Here is a 21077-nt window from a genome sequence, read left to right on the forward strand (position 1 = left end):
CTGCACAGCTTCAGGTTGTATTACAGAACAGACTGCGTTGCCACTTTTGGTGACATAGAGATGTTGTAAAGTTAACAGCTGCGGGCCTAGTCTGTGTATGTCTTTGTCATACGGAGGGTCAGGACCTGGGCTGGATTTGAATCTCAATGTGTTGTGATAGTCAGTGTAGGGCTGTTGTGTTGAGGTAGCTGGCAAATATTTGCTTGCTAAATGTTGGAGTGGCTCTAACGGAGGCAGATCCAAGGTCCAATAATAGTGGGGCTCTCCGAGTCCCCTGCACACATTTATCTGACAGCCTGCTTGGCCTTGTTCCTCATTTAACATTAGCTTAGCATACATGCCTTCTGGCCCTGGCAAGACTCCCATTTCCAGCCTCTCTAGCGCATCTCTCCCTAGAAGGTTAACTGGACAGGATGGGTCATTGACATTGGCTGTCCATTTACATATATGACAACAGTGGGTTTGTGTTCAGAGCCTAGAAGTAATTGTTCTATGTTGTACACTTCTGTTTCATCATTGTCTTCTATCTCTGTTTTCCTTCCTAGTCACTTGCTGTTCCTATCGTCTTCCTCCTCACTGTCATTCCTTTTCCTTTGCCTACACTCGCGGGCAAAATGCCCTTGTTTTCCACAGTTGTAGCAAGCTGTATTTTTTGTTCTACGATCTGTGTTCCTTCCACCTGCCTTTCCCTTCCCTTTGTAGGGGCCTGGCTTATGTCTCCTATGTTCACCAGAAAATGCTACAAATCCTGTTGCAGGATCTACGGTGAAAACTCCTTTTTATTTTTGTTTTTGTACTTTAACCGCATGTTCAGCGTATTGTAGAGCGTCTGGCAGACATCCTGTATTTTGTGTGACCCAATGTTTCTCTACGTGGGCCTTTACTTTTGGGAGGAGGCCATTTAAAAATGCATTTTTTAATTGTTGTTGATATGGGGTTTGTGGGCGCTCCTCATAATTTAGGCCAGAATGTTGCCTAAAAACTGGACGCAAACGGTCCAGAAAGTCTGATGCTGTTTCGGCCTCTTTCTGTTTTACCTCTCCTATTTTACTATAGTCTGCTCTTGGGGCTAAGCGGACTCTAATCCGTTCATATAACCCCCCTAACTGAGCCTCCAAAGCCTCAGTATCGGGGCCTAGGGGCTTTCCCCGATCGTTTGACCCCGTGAATTCTCCCTTTACTGTCCCCATTTTAAGACCTAGTAAGTCCTGAATCACTTGGAGCATTTCATGGCCATTTAGATGCCAATGCATTCTAATTAGCTCAACCTAATTGGTTTAGATATTGCCTTTATTTTCTTCATCTCATATGTCATTATACTGAGTTTGAGCAAACCTTAAGCTTGATGCAGACCACTTCATAACAATTGTCCATCTCACATCATACTGACTAGGATACTTCTTGTTATTAATATTATATCATTATTAATATTATCATCTTTTTCTTTCTATATAATGACAATAGTATATTACAATGTTTTATTAGTGTATATCACTATACTACTACTGAGCCAATTTAATAGTTAGGATCATCTTACTCAGCAAACAGATAATTTAGAATTCATCCAATCTGTACAAATTTGCTTTTTCTCTGAACAGGTTTGTGCCTACTTTTTAGAATGGTCTTCTGTTTGCCTCATCTCAGATCCAACCTTCAGTCACATTCATTCTCTCTGTTGCATGTCGAACCAAGTAATTTATTATTATATTTTTATATTTTATTTTGTATCCATCAAGGGCTTCGGGTGATCTGCAGTTTCACCCTTTCCCAAGCTGGAGACATTTACCTTTTCACACACTTTCCTTGGCTCAACAATGACACAGCCTTAATGTACCTTATGCATCTCTCTGTTTTATTTAAAAGGTTTTTATGTGAATTATTTCCTTTTATTTATTTTATACATTCTGGGCATGGTCGTCATGCCAACTATGTTTCATTATTTAGTTCTGTTTGGAGGGTCTCTTTTAAAATAGTTACTGCAGAGGGACTGCATTTTCCCTCCCACGCAGGGCAGTTTAATTTCTTTTCGGTTCCTCCATCTATTTGCGCTAATTTGACCGGCGCCGGGACGATTTTTCCCTAACCACTGCTCGTCAGCAGTGAGTTTTGTAGATTTATTACCCATTTTTTTTTCTTAGTTTACAGATATATTCCGTTCTCACACACATACACACACACACCCGTGGCGCTTTTCTCTGGCACGAGGAAATGGGAGTGGCTATTGACACAGCCTTCTACCCTCAAGCTAATCCTTGAGGGCGGTGTCAATTTTATGTGTTGAAGCACAACCTTCTTCCCGTTTCCACCAGCACGTGAGCGACCAACGGTAAACAATTCGGTGGAGTAGTTCAGTTTTTCTAATAACTGTGAAATCAACTTACTCCACCAACAAAACAGTAAAACAACAGATTATACACGTAATGAGTATTATTCTGGGCAACTCTGTGTCTTCCTACATTGCTTGCTTGCTCCGAGTGTCATGGCCTGGGTCTAGGGACCCAGGGCTCAGGCATTTTCAGTGTATGTGTATGTTTAGGTTTTCTGCGTGTTGTATTGGTTTGCTCTCCATCTCTCCATGTGTCTCTGTGTGAGCTTCCGGAGGTGTGGGTTCGCTGAGGAGACTGCGAACCCGGAAGTGGTCTACCCGAGAGACAGCCACACCCGCCGCTCGTCGTCCTCTGCCAGCTGCAGCAGATTACGCTCGTCAAGGAACGGCATTTAGGACTGCAGCTGAGCTGAGGCCGACGCTGGATCCTTGAGTCAGAACTCGTCAGTACTGCCGTGAGCTTTTACGTAACCTCCGAGGAAACAGATCCCCTGCTAACCCTCTGCCTTTTGTGTTACCAGGAATCGGGAGCGGAGTACGCCTCTAAAGTCACGGTGTGGGAATTGGAGTTTTTTGGAGTCGCCACCTTTCACTTCTCACGGACATCTGCACTGTGTGGGATTCAGGGAGAATCACCACGGGACCACAGTGCTGGGATTTTGTATATAGTTGTGTGTTTTTCACCTCCTGTAAATAAATCCACTGTCCTTCACTTAGAGTCTCACGTTTGGGCCCTGCTTTCACTGTCACTCCACGGTCTGCCATCGCAGCCCGTGACAGAAGGATCCAGCCACTATGGACCCAGCGGACTCACCGTGGAAGAGCAGCTCCCGTTTTGACGGGACCCGACTAGCGCTTGGAGGGCCTCCGTGCTGCCGTTCCTCGCTGGCAGCCTACCCTTCGGCCCACTCGTCTGCATCCTCTCCGCGGACGCCTCGGTCTCGCAGAAAACGCTCCAGCCGGTCCCGGGAGGATTACTATGAGCCTGACAGCAATCAGCTTACGCCTGCTCAGGCATTCTACAAAATGTTAGGGATTATTCTCGTGCCACCCGACTCACCCAGCGCTCCCACATCACTGCAGGAGCAGCCACATCAAAATCCGCCCTCGTCACATTCCGCCAGCTTCATGAACACTGCAGCTCGTGTTTCTCCGGTTTGGGAAAATAGAAGTTTTCGTTTTAAGAATGATTATTCTCCCATAGGTTCAGAAGACTGTGCGCCTGATGTTCTTTCAAATCCAGGAATCAAGACTGTTTCGTCTAGAACTGTTTATTCTGGGGCTATGTTTATACAGCCAGCTGCCCAGCCTGTAGCCGTAGCACAGCCAGCTGCCCAGCCTGTAGCCGTAGCACAGCCTATCGCCCAGCTAGTAATTCAGCCGTCACCTGCTGAATCATTCCCCGCGACATCTACCTCACTGCCTGCCGTTTCATCCCGTTCACCATCCACATCACCCGCTCAATCATCTTCTTCACCTCCGGATCAACAACCGTCTGTAGCCGCTCCGCAGCCGGAGGAGCGGCTCGGCGAGCAGGAGCTCGGCGAGCGGGAGGAGCCCGCGTTGCCAGCTGTGGAGCTCAGCATGCCCGAGCAGGAGCTCAGCGAGCCGGAGGAGCTCAGCATGCCCAAGCAGGAGCTCAGCGAGCGGGAGGAGCCCGCGTCGCCAGCTGTGGAGCTCAGCATGCCCGAGCAGGAGCTCAGCGAGCCGGAGGAGCTCAGCATGCCCAAGCAGGAGCTCAGCGAGCGGGAGGAGCCCGCGTCGCCAGCTGTGGAGTTCAGCGAGCCGGAGGAGCCCGCGTTGCCAGCTGTGGAGCTCAGCGAGCCGGAGGAGCCCGCGTCGCCAGCTGTGGAGCTCAGCGAGCGGGAGGAGCCCGCGTCGCCAGCTGTGGAGCTCAGCGAGCCGGAGGAGCTCAGCATGCCCGAGCGGGAGCTCAGTGAGCCGGAGGAGCTCAGCATGCCCGAGCGGGAGCTCAGCGAGCCGGAGGAGCCCGCGTCGCCAGCTGTGGAGCCCAGCGAGCCGGAGGAGCCCGCGTCGCCAGCTGTGGAGCCCAAGCTCAAGCTAATGCTGGAGGGGCACAGTGAGCTGGAGCAGCTCAGCATGCCGGAGGAGCACAGTGAGCCGGAGCAGCTCAGCGAGCCACCCACTGAGGACCCCGCACCGCTGCTGGCGAACCTCAACGAGCCGGAGGGACCGGCGTTGCCAGCAGAGGAGCTCAGCGAGCCTGGTGAGCACGCGCTGCCACCGGAGGAGCTCGGAGGTCCGGAGGGATCCGCTGAGCCAGAGCTGGAGGTCGTCGTGCCGGAGGGGCCACCACGTCCAGCAGCCCGGCTGCCACGTCCAGCAGCCCGGCTGGTACATCGGGAATCATGGGTTGTGCTGAGGCGGGAGCAGCAACGCCGCCGCCACCGGACCCGTGGCCGCCCGCCGGAGCAGTAACGCCGCCACCACCGGACCCGTGGCCGCCCGCCGGAGCTGCAACGCCGCCGCCACCGGACCCGTGGCCGCCCGCCGGAACTGCAACGCCGTCGCCACCGGATCCGTGGCAGGCCGCCTGAAGCATTCTGCTTCCATCACGGGGGTGGAGGTAGGCCGCCAGAACTGTTTTCCCCACCACTGCCTGAACCGTAGCGGGTTTTGCCTGTTTTGCGGTCCACTGGGTCGGCCGCAGGAACTGTTGCTGCCACCATGGCAGTGATTGGACTTTTGCACTGGCGTTTTGGGGCCCTCCGTCCGGGGCCCCCGCCGCCCGCCCGGGGTTGGTTGTACTGTGGTTTTTTGTTTTGTGTTTGGTTTCTTTTGGGTCGTCAGGAGCCGACCCTTAGAGGGGGGGTACTGTCATGGCCTGGGTCTAGGGACCCAGGGCTCAGGCATTTTCAGTGTATGTTTATGTTTAGGTTTTCTGCGTGTTGTATTGGTTCGCTCTCCGTCTCTCCATGTGTCTCTGTGTGAGCTTCCGGAGGTGTGGGTTCGCTGAGGAGACTGCGAACCCGGAAGTGGTCTACCCGAGAGACAGCCACACCTGCCGCTCGTCGTCCTCTGCCAGCTGCAGCAGATTACGCTCGTCAAGGAACGGCATTTAGGACTGCAGCTGAGCTGAGGCCGACGCTGGATCCTTGAGTCAGAACTCGTCAGTACTGCCGTGAGCTTTTACGTAACCTCCGAGGAAACAGATCCCCTGCTAACCCTCTACCTTTTGTGTTACCAGGAATCGGGAGCGGAGTACGCCTCTAAAGTCACGGTGTGGGAATTGGAGTTTTTTGGAGTCGCCACCTTTCACTTCTCACGGACATCTGCACTGTGTGGGATTCAGGGAGAATCACCACGGGACCACAGTGCTGGGATTTTGTATATAGTTGTGTGTTTTTCACCTCCTGTAAATAAATCCACTGTCCTTCACTTAGAGTCTCACGTTTGGGCCCTGCTTTCACTGTCACTCCACGGTCTGCCATCGCAGCCCGTGACACCGAGCCCTTTTTCAGGCGAGCTTGCTCCGAGCCCTTTTTCAGGCGAGCCAGTAAACTCTACCAGTCCTATTTCAGACGAGAATGTTACTAACAGGTGTGGCCACGTAAACCTCTACCAGTCCTTTTTCAGACGAGAATGTTACTTAACCTGTATATTTTATGTACAGACCACAGGTTGCCTCAGTCGTTTTTTCGCAAGGTGTGTTGAGTGTAAAATATTCACCTCAGTGGATTGTCGCCGGTCTGACGTCCGCCATCAACCCCCACCATCGTGGACCTGTATAAGACGCTGGCCAGGACCCGTATTCACGTCCCTGGACTTTATCCTTTCCGAGAAAGGAGCTGTATACAGGCTTCAGCGCACGTTTTTCACGACGTCGGGACTTGATGAGGGCGCTCGGCACGAAGGACCAATTAAATGTTAGGGGTGAACAGTTATCAAACACTCAGGTGAAGAAATGACACTCAGACAGTTCAGCAGGTAACGTGCACGGGTGAGAGCCCAACAAGACTCACACACCCCACACTTGTCTTGCATCTTTATTTATACACTCAGTATAATGATGTCACATGGCAAAGCAAAGATAAAACAGGAACTTAGCTGCACGCTCTTCACTCGTGGGGAGAGAACATGCAGTTTCTGGAACTTAATCTAACAATAACAGCTTGTTTTCACAACTCATTGTGGTGTTGTGATGTGACTGTTCAGAGAGTTCATGATAGAAAGACGTTTGCATAAGCAGAAATATTAAACACTTATCAGTACATCACTCAGTTGCATTTCATGACACCCGCCTCTAATGCTGGGTAATGCCAGCTGGTCCATGTGCAGCTGGCTGTGAGGCTCAGGGAGCGTCTACAAAGTGCAACACTGAAAGAACATCATCCATAAATATTGAGTAATAACTGGACTCTCATACAGCGAGACTCAAATGCCTTTAAACATCAGCTTATCCTGCTGATCCAAGTCCAACACTGAGTTTGTAAAAACATGTTTGTCAATCATTTTGTTTGTTTTCTGAGGAAAATGATTCAATAACTTGCTGCTAATACACAACATTTCATCATATTTCCTCATAACCCTCTTTTGTCTGACCATTTGATCCCATTTGAATTTGCAATAAAGGATCCACAGAGTTTGGTGACAATAATGACAGTAGATGTTTGTGTGAAAGTGCTGGAAGCAAATGAGTGTGTGATGTTCTTTCAGTGTTGCACTTTGTAGACGCTCCCTGAGCACTGGTCTCACAGCCAGCTGCACATAGAGACCAGTGTTGTTAGTCCAGGTCAGAAGATGACTTGTTGGAATGAAAATGAGCTTGTAGTTTGTCTGCTTTAATAATGTGACTGGAAAAAGGTGTTGGACTTCAAATATGTCCATTTCTTTCACACTTCACCTTTAAAAGTGAAGCCTTGTGGTTCCTGGAAGGAAAAACACGACTTTTTCAAGTCTTTGTCCTGTTTTTATGAGAAATGTACGACTTTAATGTGAAACATTCAGAGTTTTTTCTCTTGTTGTGTTTGTTTGAAGCTGCTTCCTGTTGGCTTCAGCTGTTTGGAGTTTCCATTTTCTAAACTTCTACATTCTGAACCTTTTTCAGCTCTGAACAGATGATGAAACACTGAATGATTTCAAGCTCACACTTTGTCTAATAAACTTACATCTTTCATTCTTTATACAGATTGGGGGACTGTGGTTTGTCAGAGATCAGCTGTGATTATCTGGCAGCAGCACTGAAGTCCAACCCCTCCCATCTGAGAGAGCTGGACCTGAGTGACAACTACAAGCTGCAGGATTCAGGAGTGAAGCATCTGTGTGGTTTCCTGGAGAGTCCAGGATGTGGACTTGAAACTCTGGGGTCAGTCAGCATGTTTTAGTTGTGCTGAGATGAATATGATGTGAAAGTTGTGCTGACACTAAACTGCAGACATCAGGCTGATATTATACTGATCCACACTGAGGATCTTCATGGTAAAGTCTGTTTTCTTCTTCTCTGGTTTAGTCCATTGACTGCAGCAGAACAATGTTCACATTTCAAACCTTCAAAGAAGAAGAAAAATCCTCCACTGGATAATTCACTGTGAAACTCTCCAACTCTTCATTCCACCTTAAAGTCTGTCTGACACTGAAATCCAAAGCAAAATGTGCGTTTGCTTTACAGACAGCAGTCCAACACAAACATACACACATCATCCAAAACACAGTCCAACATCCAAATCTCCTCCACTGCCAGCATGAATGATGGGAAAGAGAAGGAGGAACACTCTGACATTCAGGGTTAGAATGAGTTTCATGAAGCAGACTGTGAAGATCAAAGCTGCATTAGAAAGCTTACATGAATGAATGAGTGGACAGAAGTGGACAGACATCATCTGAAGCACTTTAAATCAAAGGCTTTAAATCAGCACATTTCTCTTTATTCTTTATCAACTTTGTTAGTTTCTCTCTGTTTTCTGTGGAATGAAGCTAACAGCAGGCTAATAAGATGCTGACCAATAGGTTTCTATTAAAGGTTGTAATTTGTATATGAAAAAGTGCTTTGGCTCAGCAGGGATCAGCTTACAGGTAGAATACAGCTGCTTGTGTCTGGGGGTGGGCGTCCGGGTACACACCGGCTCACTCCTTGGCGGCCGCTTGTCGGGGCCTGGGGCCTGGGGCTCGCTCGGGCCCCTTTGGAGGTGGGGTGCCCCCGGCCTCTCGGCCTGGGGCTCGGTCACTCAGGCACAGCTGGGGGCCGGCGGAGCTCACGGGCGCGTCACTGCAACTCCCCCTGACTTCTGCTCCGCGGCTGCTGGGCGAGCCCTCATCTGGGACTCTCCTCAGCTCTTACTGAAACAGTGGCGCGGCTGCCCCTCTGTTGGTCTTCCATGGTCTCTTGTGTTCTGGGGGCCTCTGGATGTCTGGAGTTTTGATCTCCTCCATACCCGCTTCACACCCTGAAGGACGGGGCTGTGGCCCCCCCACACTCCCTAGCAGATCATTACATGGAGAAACCTTTGGAATGCAAGCATGCTGATCCACACAGGTATGCACACATGGGTATTCACAGACGCGGACTAAAGCTTTCTTGGCTGCTGCCTCAAAGCACACTGTGCGCTGTCTATCTTGCGTGCTGCACAATATCGTTTATTATTTAGTAAATATTGATATCTATGACTAGCTAGTTTATTGTGATGGTGCTTTGTTTTCTCTATTATTATGTTGCTCTTTGTTGTTTGCTGTCTCCTCTGTTTGTTTTTTTTTGTTTGTTTGTTTTTTTTTCTCCATACAGGTGACCCAGGAGTTCTTTTTTTTTTTTTTTTTTTCTCTCTCTCTTCCCCCCCCTTCTCACCGTCTCTTCTCCCCTTTGGTTTTCTTTCTTTCTCTCCCCCTCTTTCTCTCATTCATTCCCCCTGTCCTATTTATTAAAAAAAAAAAAAAAAAAAAAAAAAAAAAAGACAAAGGATGAACTGAAGCTCTGCCATCACGTAATGTCGCATACTGCTGTTTCTGATGTCATTTAGGGAAAAAAAAAAAAAAAAAAAAAAAAAAAAAGAATACAGCTGCTGGATGGGATTAGCATGTCATAGCTATCTACCAAACTGCTAACTGGGGGATTTCAGGCCATCTATGGATCATTTTTGCTAACTGTTTATTCAGCTTAGGCTCACAGGGCTGCAGCCTGTGCCCTAGCTGTCATAGGGCAAGAGGCGTGGTCCACCTGCACAGGTGAGCAGTCCATCACAGGGCCAACAGAGAGAGACAGAGAAGCACTCTCTCACATCCACACCTACAGCCAATTTAGAAGCACCAATGAACCTAAGCAGCATTTCATTGGACTGTGGGAGAACATCCAACCTCCACAGAAAGGCCAACAAGCTTCAACCTACAACCTTCTTGCTTTAAGGCACTAGTGCGAACCACTTTTCCCCATTTCAGCCCAAATCCTGCATCTTCCTGTTTCTGACTCCAGGCCAGCTCCACTAACACTTTCTCATCAGACACTGCCACCTAGTGGAGGAAGTCTTAGTTCCATTTGAAGCTTCAGATTACAGTTAGTTCCTTTACAAAGAGGTGGAGGTGGTGGGGCCACAGCACCATCATCACTGAGTGCCATAGGACACTTAACCTTTGTTTCCATATGCTGGGAACTTCCTGTTGTTCCAAGGAGGACTGGAAAATGTGTGAAAATCTCCCAGTCAGTTCCTCACAGCACACTTCAATCATTTCCCTCCCACAGCATCAGGACCAGGGCTTTTTCTCTCTTTGGTCCCACTAAGAGATTTCCACACAAACACCTCATCAGTGGGACTCTCAGAGCTACCAGCCCTTTGCTACAATCACAAAGCTCTTCATTGAAATCAATGATATCAAAGCTGGAATCAAATGAGTCCAAGTCTTCTGCTGATTCAGCATCACATTCATCTTTGCTCCTTGTTCTGCATCCCCACCATGGACTTCATTCCTTTCCAAGCCAGGCTTGAGTGTCCTTTATTCAGCTCATCCTCTGCTTTACTTTTACACCTGATTTTAGCTGCTTTATCTCTCTTTCAACAAGTTTCTGTGCCTCAATCTTTTTCTTCTCTCCCTCATAACAAGACAGCTTCTTCTGCCTGAGAACATGTTGGAGTGATTTACTAATCCAGGGCTGCTTATTGGGGAAAATACTTCCTGTTTCCAAAGTAATCCCCATTTTTCCCAGAAAGAAATGTAAGTAGAAATCGATAATCTAAGTGAGAACATGAGCCTTTAAAAAGTCCCAGTGGGTGCAGTCAAAGCAGTCCCTCAGTCCCAGTATAGAGTCTTTGGTCCAGACTGGAACAACTGTGTACCCAGTTTGAGCTCTCTTCAGTGCTGTGACCTGACAGACCCAGAGGGGCCATCACATCACATTTAGAAGCTCCCCTAATGGAGCCACAACACATGTCCAATACTTAGTCTGTCTTGTTGGACCAACTGGAAGAAATGATTCAAGGACTTAGTCATAGAACAGAGATTCAAATCTCCAAAATCCAACTGGCTGCATCAGGACATATAGTCTGAAACTCTGCAGTTTCCTGTTTGAAGCTGCTTCCTGTTGGCTTCAGCTGTTTGGAGTTTCCATTTTCTAAACTTCTACATTCTGAACCTTTTTCAGCTCTGAACAGATGATGAAACACTGAATGATTTCAAGCTCACACTTTGTCTAATAAACTTACATCTTTCATTCTTTATACAGATTGTGGGACTGTGGTTTGTCAGAGATCAGCTGTGATTATCTGGCAGCAGCACTGAAGTCCAACCCCTCCCATCTGAGAGAGCTGGAGCTGTGGGACAACAACCTGAAGGATCCAGATGTGAAGCAGCTGTCTGATCTTCAGCAGAGTCCAGACTACAGACTGGAGACTCTGGTGTAAGTAGAGTGATGGAGTGAGTGGGTGGTGCTGTCAGCAGTATTGTACTAAACACAGTCAGTATGAAACAAAGATCCAGTGTTTCCTGTAAAGCTGCAGCTTCTCAGTGAAGCTGTGAGAGGAGAATGGTGACAGGCTTCAGGATTGGACACAAACACTTCCTGTTTCTGACCTTTATGGTCACCATAGTAACGGCTGACACGCTCTGATCAAACACTGTCAACAGCCAATCAGCTCTCTGAACAAAGCAGAACGCAGACCAATGACTGCATTCATTTCCAAGTTTAAAGCAGTGAAGAACACAGTCTGTAGGTGAGGAAGAATTTAGTGAGAGCAGATGTTTGGATGGAATTCCTCCAGTTAACAGCTGGAACCGTCCATCTGGATTGTTGGGCTTGTTGTTGGGGTTCCTACAGAGCTCAGAGTGGACACACCAAGGTTCTTCTAATGAATGAAAGTCCAAACTCAAACTAGGAGGGAAAAACATTTTCATCAACTTCAATAAAAATCCAAAGATTAGAAAAAGTGAAGCAACAATGAGTCCTAGTACAGTCCCAGCACTGAAGTCCCTGCTGCTCTTTATACTGGATGTGCTGCATCACTGACTGACAGCTGATGAAGAGTCTCTGGAAACACTCGTTTATCTCCTCTGCTCTTCCTTCTTCTCTCTGCAGGTGGAGCTGGTGATGGTAAACAGGACGGTGTGTGTGCTGAGAGAGGAGGAGCTGTGTCCTGGTGATCCAGAGAGGTTGAAGCAGCAGCAGCTTGTGTGTAGAGACGCTCTGACTGGGCCATGTTACTGGGAGGTGGAGAGGAGAGCTTCATCCAGCAGTGACTGACAGAGGAATGAGAAGAAGTGCAGATGACTGTCAGTGCTGCAGAGTGAACTGCTCTGAGAACAGCTCCACTGTCAGACACAATGTAGAGTCCAGCATCATCCCTGTGTGTCCCTCTGGATCTGACAGAGGATCATCAGTGTATCTGGACTGCTCTGCTGCTGCTCTGTCCTTCTACAGTCTCTGCACAGTCTCTGTCTGACTCTGGCTTCAGACCTTCCTGGATCAAACTCACCTGGAAAGACTTTCAAACATCACTCAATAGATTTGAATACAGAATATATTTGATATATACTGTAGATGTACTGTAGAGTTGCAGTTTGGCACTTGTAAATACAGTCTGTGAGCAGCTGTGAGCTGAAAGATCTTTCTAGAAACACGAAATGTTTTCACTCTTCTGTTGCTTTTTCATATATTTCCACAACATTAATATTGATCCCACCTGTCTCACCTGTTTCATGCTTTTATACATAATAACAGGACACGTGTGGTCTGAGCACTGCTGTGGTTGCTGTGCTGCACGTCTTCATTTAGATAACAGAGACATCTAGTGGTTCAGAGGGAGAACTGCAGGAGGTGGAGCTGTGTTTTAGCATGGAAAACTTTTTATCTTTTAGGCGCAGATACAAATATGACAAGTATCAGTGTGAGATACAAAAGGTCACATCAGTCAGCAGAGGGAACAGTGATCACACAGCAATGTAAGAATAGAAACATAACAGTGAATCTAGACATGTATACAGATGGAAGCAAACAAACAGGATGTAACACTACATTAAAGCCACAAATGGGAAGAAAACAAAGCCAAAGGAAAATATATTTGATCTCAGGAATCCAAATCAGATGCTTTAGAGCAGGGGTCGGCAACCCTGGGCACGCGTGTCACAGCTGCCATGTGAAGGGTTGACTGATGGCACGACCATAGCTGGACTGGCCATCGGTATGCCCGATGGCCAGTCCAGCTATGGTTGTTTGTTTTCTTTAAGTCATTTCACAGATTTTCTCTATAATTTCAACTCCTTGAATAAAACAACAAACTTAGGGAATGATTTTGTAATCCGACTTTATGTAGGAAAGATTTGACTAAACATAAAACAATCCTCCAACTCAGTCGTCATTCTTATCTTGTGAAATCAAACCAAATGTTCTGTTGTCTCTAAATCAGGGATTGATGAAATCTTTGGTTGCATCCATTTATGAACATGTTCTCATTCATATTAAATCGTAGTCTAAGTCCTTCTTTAGAGGGATAAATGTCATTCATTATCTTCAAATGTGTTTCTGTTGTTTTGGGGGGAAGTTTGAAGTCCATTGTTCAAAGTCTGTTAATGAAACTTTATGAAGTTTATGTAGGATGTTTTTCCTATTTTGTATTTGTTTGAATTATGATGTATTTCTGACTCTTGCTGCCATGATGCCAGGTCTCTCTTGAAAACAACATTTTTAATCTCAATTAAATTTTCACCTGGAGAAATAAAGATGATAATAATAATTTTGTCTTCAGGGAATCATTTCTCTGTAAAACAGCTTCTTCTGAAACTCTTGTTACATTTCTTGTTTATTGTTTGCTGGTTTTAGAAAAATGTCATCGTCTCTGTGTGAACTTAAACTCTACATGTGGTGTCAGCTATAAACGAGCTCTAGAGTCTAATAACGATGCTTTTATTATTGTCTGGTATCCAACCTAACCCTGGGCCTCTGGCTGAATGTGAAACACCAGCAGATGTTAAAAACTGTCTGGGTTACACGTGCATCACGTCGTGTGCTTCCTAACATGGATATGATTGGAATCTGGGCCTGTTCAAGCGGTGCTGGTATCATTGTTGTTTCTGAGACTTTCCAAATCTTTACTGGATAAAAACGTAGCAACTGATGGATTTAACATTTAGCACTCAGACTGTCCCAGAAAAGGCGGAGGTCTGGAAGTTTATGTGAAGGTCTGTCTTGCTGCTCAAGTCTTGTTCTCTCCATCTGCACCTCAGCCATTTGAAATCTTAGCCTTAACTATTGATCTGTTTGGAAATCAGACTGTTGTTGGCTGCTATCAGCCTCCACCTGCTTCCCCCAGCACATCACCGTCTCTGGTTCAACTTTTATCTGAGCTGCATTTTAATGACGTCTTTCAGATGGATGATTTTCATTGGGACTGGCTTTCTTCTGTGTCTGATGATTTTAAGGCACGCTGCTTGTTTTTAAAACTGACTCAAATTATTTAAAGCCTCACACGCCTTGATCCTAAACACCCAGATAAATCTGCTCTTATTGACCTTTTTTAACTAATATGCTGCGTAAGTTTTCCACATCTGCAGTTTTTGCCAACGACCTGAGTGATCACTGCATAGTTGGTGCTGTGAGAAACACTAAAATCTCACGCTCCGAGCCCGCATCAGTTTGAACTGGGGTCGTATTAAACAGGCTGACAATGTCAGTTTGGGAACATTTACAGGAGAGTTGTGTCTACTTTGTGGACAGACACGCCCCTTTTTGCCAGGTCAGGGTGAAAGGTCGGGACAGGCCTGGTTTGGTTCAGTACCGGCCGATCTCCTACACTCTTAGAAAGGATGTGTTAAAATTGACACATCATGTGTTACATTTTAACACATGTGCTGCATCAGCTCAGGGACAACACATGATGTGTCAGTTTTAACACAATGTGTCTGCTCCTTTAACACATCTTCTGTGTTAAAAAAAGTCAACACAAGGATGCGTTATTTTGACACAAAGATGTGTTAAAATGTGTGCATTTCATTTTTTTTAAAAAGGAGAAAAAAGATGGTATATATTATACATTTATTGAATTCCATTTGTTACTTAGCATATTATAAATTATTACAAACTGAATAAACAACAGTTTTCAGAATCTTTTCAATTAAAATGTATTAAATTCAATTTTAGCCAAAGCTATATTACAATTTTTACTTGACAAAATCAAACAAAATTAATATCTGTTAGTTAATTAATAACTTTCTACATCACTAAAATGTCAAATATATATGTTCTCATATAATCATGTCCAGACAATACATGAATTAACTTTTTTTTAAAGGTAACAGTTGTCATCTTCAACAAATTGTCAACATTCAACAAATGTGCAGTTGCATGCAAACAGAAAAATATATTTACATTTTGGCAAATATAGCATCCAGGTTATACAATTTTGTACCTTGGGTTTAAATACAGCTTATTAGCATCAAAGCTTGTCACTATATATAAAGGCTGAAAATCAAAAATTTCAGCCAATGTAATCAGTTCATATTCGTCTGACCTTTCCACTGCATAGGCATAAAAATGGTCATCAAAGAAGCTGACTTTCAGAATCCTCACAAACACGAAGACAGACTCATTAACTGACTGTGGCAAGATATGAATGACTTCACCAAACAAAGGCTCTTCTCTAAAGTCTCTTCTTAATGTCAATACAGAACCAGTTCTATAAGTCTGGCCGTACACACCAATACTGTGTGACACAAAAACAGTACTAGTCAGAGAAAGGTCTTGTTCAAGGGTTAACCTCAAGTTGTCTAACAAGACATCTGCTTTTTTCAGTGACCCCACACTAACTAGATAGGCATTGGGCACATCCATTTTCTTAGCTAGATTATCACTATGCTTATAGTGATACATGTGTTGAACCTGATGTTTAAAAGCCAATGTTTTTGACACATTTTTTGCTGTATTTGCTGACTCTTGGTGGCGCTGTCACTTGGTGTTCGCTCGCTCTGTGGTAGAGTATCACTTCCTGTTCCTGCTCAAACACAGTGGTGTTTCTGAGTAGCTTATTTGCTTAGCGATTTAATTAACAACTAGTGATGTGCGATACCACTGATTTCCTTTCCGATCCGATACCAAGTAATATTCAGGGTGGTATCGACGATACTGATCCGATACCGATACTTTGTACAAAACGGATTTTATTTATTGTATCTCAAATTATAGCGTCATAATGATTACAGGACATCAGAATACCTTCTTCTTATCACTTAATAATGCAGAGTTCATCATATAGAAATAAAAAAACTAAAGTTGTGTGCTATTTGAACACCTTGCCTGCCTGGAGGACTAAAGGACTCCGTGAGAGACTCTCACCCTAGCAGCACCTGTCCCTCTCCTCCTCTTCAGTTCGCCTCAACATACGCTCGTCATATTTTGTGATATGATTTACTCTGAGGTGTTTGACAAGGTTAGTGATGTTGCCACAACCATACATGCCAACCCTCCCGATTTTTCCGGGAGAATCCCACCTTTCTCCAGATTTTCCACCCGGACAACAAAGTTGAAAAACCATATCGCCAATTCCAGTTTCCAACAATGACGGCAGCGACTTAGTTTTAATATCACTCTTATTTCTCTTTCTGGGTCGCAAAAAAACTTTTAACATATTTTCAGGTGAGAATGTAGCTGTGTAAACTTCAAATATCTGAGCCGACCGACACATCGTCTTCAAACCCCCGCGGTCTTTCACCACTCGGGTTAAACATGATGTACAAGTCACTTTGATAACTTAAAAATGTTCTTGTTTGGCTTTTTCAGTGTTTTATTTGTTCGTGAGTAAATCGGTTTGGCTGAGATTAAAGTTATTAGATTAGATTAAATTAAATTAAACTTTATTATTCCCTCGGGAGGGTTCCTCCGGGGTTTTCACACAGCTGAATAAACGTCAAACAGAAAACTGATTAAACAGAAGAGTTTACGTCAGTGTCCGGTTATATTTTAGACAGCAAGGAGCAGACGGCAGAGTTTCACTCCACCGAGGGAGCTCGTGACGTACTACCCGGCTTTCTTTAGACCGCGAAGGCCGGTCCTCAGGTGGAAGCAGCCTCTGAATTTGGACACCCCCGCTGTTTCCGGGCTGGCCAATAATAACGGTGACATTTAACGTATTTTATCCGATAAATAAACCCTGTAAAATATATTTATCCGCCCAAACAGCCCTTTTGAATGTCTCCCTAATTCTGAGGTCTCAAGGTTGGCAAGTATGGCCACAACACCTCACTTTTTTTGCCACATTTATTGCAAACCACGGCTCAGCTGTTTGTGGAGGTAAAATACATCCGCACAATTACGCTCAGCCATTGTTGTGAGTGCGCACGCCAAGGGGCTGCGAGACATTTATACAGCCGTATTTCGCACATGACTATGAAAGGCGGAAGAGGAAGTAGTTCCTTTGAATGTAGGCAATCCGAATGTTATAGTTTCTTTCCACTGTGTTCCTGTTAATGATAAACTACAAATTTACTCTAAATTACTAAAATATCGATATTTTAATGTGAGAATCGATTCTAGAACATAAATGATTGGTATCGGAGGAATCGATATTTCAGGATCGATCCGCACATCACTATTAACAACTTTTAAATACATTCTTCTTTCATAGTATAATCTTCACGTGCTTCATCCGAAGCACACTTTCTGTGTACTCACTACCTAATTTATAGCCAAAGTATTCACTCACTGTCTCTGTACTGTCTCGCTAGCCTAGCTTAGCTCGTAGCCGACTCGTTAGCACCATGGCTACTTCACCTGTCCCTCCTGCACTTTCTTGCTCATTGTGTCAGATGTTTAGTTACTCCTCGGCCTCCTTTAGCAGTAATGATATCTGTAACAAATGTAGCATATTTGCAGCGCTGGAGGCCAGGATTACTGAATTGGAGACTCGGCTTCGCACCCTTCATTCACCCGCAGCTAGCCAGGCCCCTGTAGCTGGTGCAGCCGAAAATAGCGTAGGCCCCGCTAGCTGTTCCCCGGCAGGTCCCAAGCAGCTGGGGAATCAGGGAGGCTGGGTCACGGTGAGGAGGAAGCATAGTCCTAAACAGAAGCCCCAGCTACACCACCAACCCGTTCATGTGTCTAACCGTTTTTCCCTACTCGGCGACACACCCGCCGGGGGTCAAACTCTGGTAATTGGCGATTCTGTTCTCAGACATGTGAAGCTAGAGACACCGGCAACCATAGTCAATTGTCTTCCAGGGGCCAGAGCAGGCGACATTGAAGGAAATTTAAAACTGCTGGCTAAGGGTAAACGTAAATTCAGTAAAATCATAATTCACGTCGGCAGTAATGACACCCGGTTACGCCAATCGGAGGTCACTAAAATCAATATTGAATCGGTGTGCAACTTTGCCAAAACAATGTCGGACTCTGTAGTTTTCTCTGGTCCCCTCCCCAATCAGACCAGGAGTGACATGTTTAGCCGCATGTTCTCCTTAAATTGCTGGCTGTCTGAGTGGTGTCCCAGAAACGATGTGGGCTTCATAGATAATTGGCAAACCTTCTGGAGGAAACCTGGTCTTGTTAGGAGAGACGGCATCCATCCCACTTTGGATGGAGCAGCTCTCATTTCTAGAAATATGGACAAATTTATTAAACCCCCCAAAATATGACTATCCAGAGTTGGGACCAGGAAGCAGAGTTGCAGTCTTACACGCTTCTCTGCAGCTTCTCTCCTCCTGCTACCCCCCCAAAAACCCATCTCCATAGAGACTGTGTCAGCTTCCAAAAAGACAAAAAACAAACTAAAAACCAGCAACAAACAACTTAAACATAAACAATTACAAAGAAAGAACAATACAGTATCCACATCTGAACCAAAGAGTAAAACAGTGAAATGTGGATTATTAAATATTAGGTCTCTCTCCTCCAAGTCTCTGTTAGTACATGACTTAATAATTGATCAACAAATTGATTTACTCTGCCTTACAGAAACCTGGTTGCAGCAGGATGATTATGTTAGTTTAAATGAATCAACACCCCCGAGCCATTCTAACTACCAGAAATCTCGAAGCACAGGCCGAGGGGGCGGTGTGGCAGCAATTTTTCACACCAGCCTATTAATTAATGAAAGACCAAGACAGACTTTTAATTCATTTGAAAGCCTGATGCTTAACATTGTCCACCCCAGCTGTGAAACTCAGAAACCAGTCTTACTTGTTATCATCTATCGTCCACCTGGGCCTTACACAGAGTTTCTGTCTGATTTCTCAGACTTTATATCTAATTTAGTTCTGAGCTCAGATAAAATAATTATTGTGGGTGATTTTAACATCCATGTAGATGCTAAAAATGACAGCCTCAACATGGCATTTAATCTGTTATTAGACTCAATTGGTTTCTCTCAAAATGTAAAAGAACCCACCCACCACTTTAATCACACTCTAGATCTTGTTTTAACATATGGCATCGAACCTGAACATTTAACAGTGTTTCCTGAAAACCCTCTCCTGTCTGATCATTTCCTGATAACATTTACTTTTACAATAATTGATTACACAGCGGTGAAGAGTAGACTTTATCAAAGTAGATGTCTTTCTGAAAGCACTGTAACTAAGTTTAAGAATATAATCCACCCACTGTTATCATCTCCAATGCCCTGTACCAACACAGAGCAAAGCAGCTATCTGAACGCTACCCCAACAGAGGTCGATTATCTTGTTAATAATTTCACCTCCTCACTACGTACGACTCTGGATACTGTAGCTCCTGTGAAAACTAAGGCCTCAAATCAGAAGTACCTGACTCCGTGGTATAATTCTGAAACACGTACCCTAAAGCAGATGACTCGTAATCTGGAGAGGAAATGGCGTGTCACAAATCTAGAGGATCATCATTTAGCCTGGAGAAATAGTTTGCTGCTTTATAAGAAAGCCCTCCGCAAAGCCAGAACATCTTACTATTCATCACTGATTGAAGAAAATAAGAACAACCCTAGGTTTCTCTTCAGCACTGTAGCCAGGCTGACAAAAAGTCAGAGCTCTTTTGAGCCAACCATCCCTTTAACGTTAACTAGTAATGACTTCATGAACTTCTTCACAAATAAAATTTTTATCATTAGAGAAAAAATTACCAATAATCATCCCACAGATGTAATATTATCTACAGTTACTCTTAGTACCATTGATATTAAGTTAGACTCTTTTTCTCCAATTGATCTTTCTGAGTTAACTTCAATAATTACTTCCTCCAAACCATCAACGTGTCTTTTAGACCCCATTCCTACAAAACTGCTCAAAGAAGTCCTGCCATTAATTAATTCTTCGATCTTAAATATGATCAACCTATCTCTAATAATCGGCTATGTACCACAGGCCTTCAAGCTGGCTGTAGTTAAACCTTTACTCAAAAAGCCATCTCTAGACCCAGCAGTCTTAGCTAATTATAGGCCAATCTCCAACCTTCCTTTCATATCAAAAATCCTTGAAAGAGTAGTTGTCAAACAGCTAACAGATCATCTGCAGAGGAATGGTTTATTTGAAGAGTTTCAGTCAGGTTTCAGAGCTCAGCACAGCACAGAAACAGCTTTAGTGAAGGTTACAAATGATCTTCTTATGGCCTCTGACAGTGGACTCATCTCTGTGCTTGTCCTGCTAGACCTCAGTGCAGCGTTCGATACTGTTGATCATAATATCCTATTAGAGCGATTAGAACATGCTGTAGGTATTACAAGTACTGCGCTGCAGTGGTTTGTATCATATCTATCTAATAGACTCCAATTCGTGCATGTAAATGGAGAGTCCTCTTCACACACTGAGGTTAATTATGGAGTTCCACAGGGTTCAGTGCTAGGACCAATTCTGTTTACATTATACATGCTTCCCTTAGGCAGTATCATTAGAAGACATAGCATACATTTTCACTGCTATGCAGATGACACCCAGCTCTATCTGTCCATGAAGCCAGATAACACACACCAATTAGTTAAACTGCAGGAATGTCTTAAAGACATAAAGACCTGGATGGCCGCTAACTTTCTGCTTCTTAATTCAGATAAAACTGAGGTTATTGTACTCGGCCCTGAAAATCTTAGAAATATGGTATCTAATCAGATTCTTACTCTGGATGGCATTACCTTGGCCTCCAGTAACGCGGTGAGGAACCTTGGAGTCATTTTTGACCAGGACATGTCCTTCAACGCACATATTAAACAAATATGTAAGACTGCTTTCTTCCATTTGCGCAACATCTCTAAAATTAGAAATATCCTGTCTCAGAGTGACGCTGAAAAACTAGTTCATGCATTTATTACTTCCAGGCTGGACTACTGTAATTCATTATTATCAGGATGTCCAAAAAACTCACTGA

The 21077-nt window shown here is 44.8% G+C and overlaps 3 protein-coding genes across 3 annotated transcripts in view; all 3 read left to right on the top strand.

Moving 5' to 3' along the window:
* The window catches only part of LOC146577475 (NACHT, LRR and PYD domains-containing protein 12-like), a 320541-nt gene that overhangs the window by 93299 nt on the left and 206165 nt on the right, over positions 1-21077 (top strand). The window contains exon 13 of the mRNA XM_085267663.1: positions 7476-7652. Coding sequence (XP_085123789.1) covers positions 7476-7652 — 177 coding nt within the window. The remainder of the gene's footprint in view (positions 1-7475; positions 7653-21077) is intronic.
* LOC146577478 (uncharacterized) lies at positions 3179-6181 on the top strand. The gene is made up of 2 exons (XM_085254494.1): positions 3179-5456; positions 5535-6181. Exon 1 carries the CDS (start codon positions 3353-3355, stop codon positions 4763-4765), a length of 1413 nt encoding a protein of 470 aa, XP_085110620.1. The 5' UTR covers positions 3179-3352; the 3' UTR covers positions 4766-5456; positions 5535-6181.
* LOC146577479 (ribonuclease inhibitor-like) lies at positions 8770-13494 on the top strand. The gene is made up of 3 exons (XM_085254595.1): positions 8770-8819; positions 10992-11165; positions 11841-13494. Exons 1-3 carry the CDS (start codon positions 8779-8781, stop codon positions 11851-11853), a joined length of 228 nt encoding a protein of 75 aa, XP_085110721.1. The 5' UTR covers positions 8770-8778; the 3' UTR covers positions 11854-13494.

The sequence above is a fragment of the Mchenga conophoros genome, linkage group LG3, assembly GCF_057382185.1.
Source record: "Mchenga conophoros isolate Kocher_MC1m ecotype Shallow Benthic linkage group LG3, M_conophoros_male_GT1.1, whole genome shotgun sequence".
In the NCBI taxonomy this organism is placed as follows: domain Eukaryota; kingdom Metazoa; phylum Chordata; class Actinopteri; order Cichliformes; family Cichlidae; genus Mchenga; species Mchenga conophoros.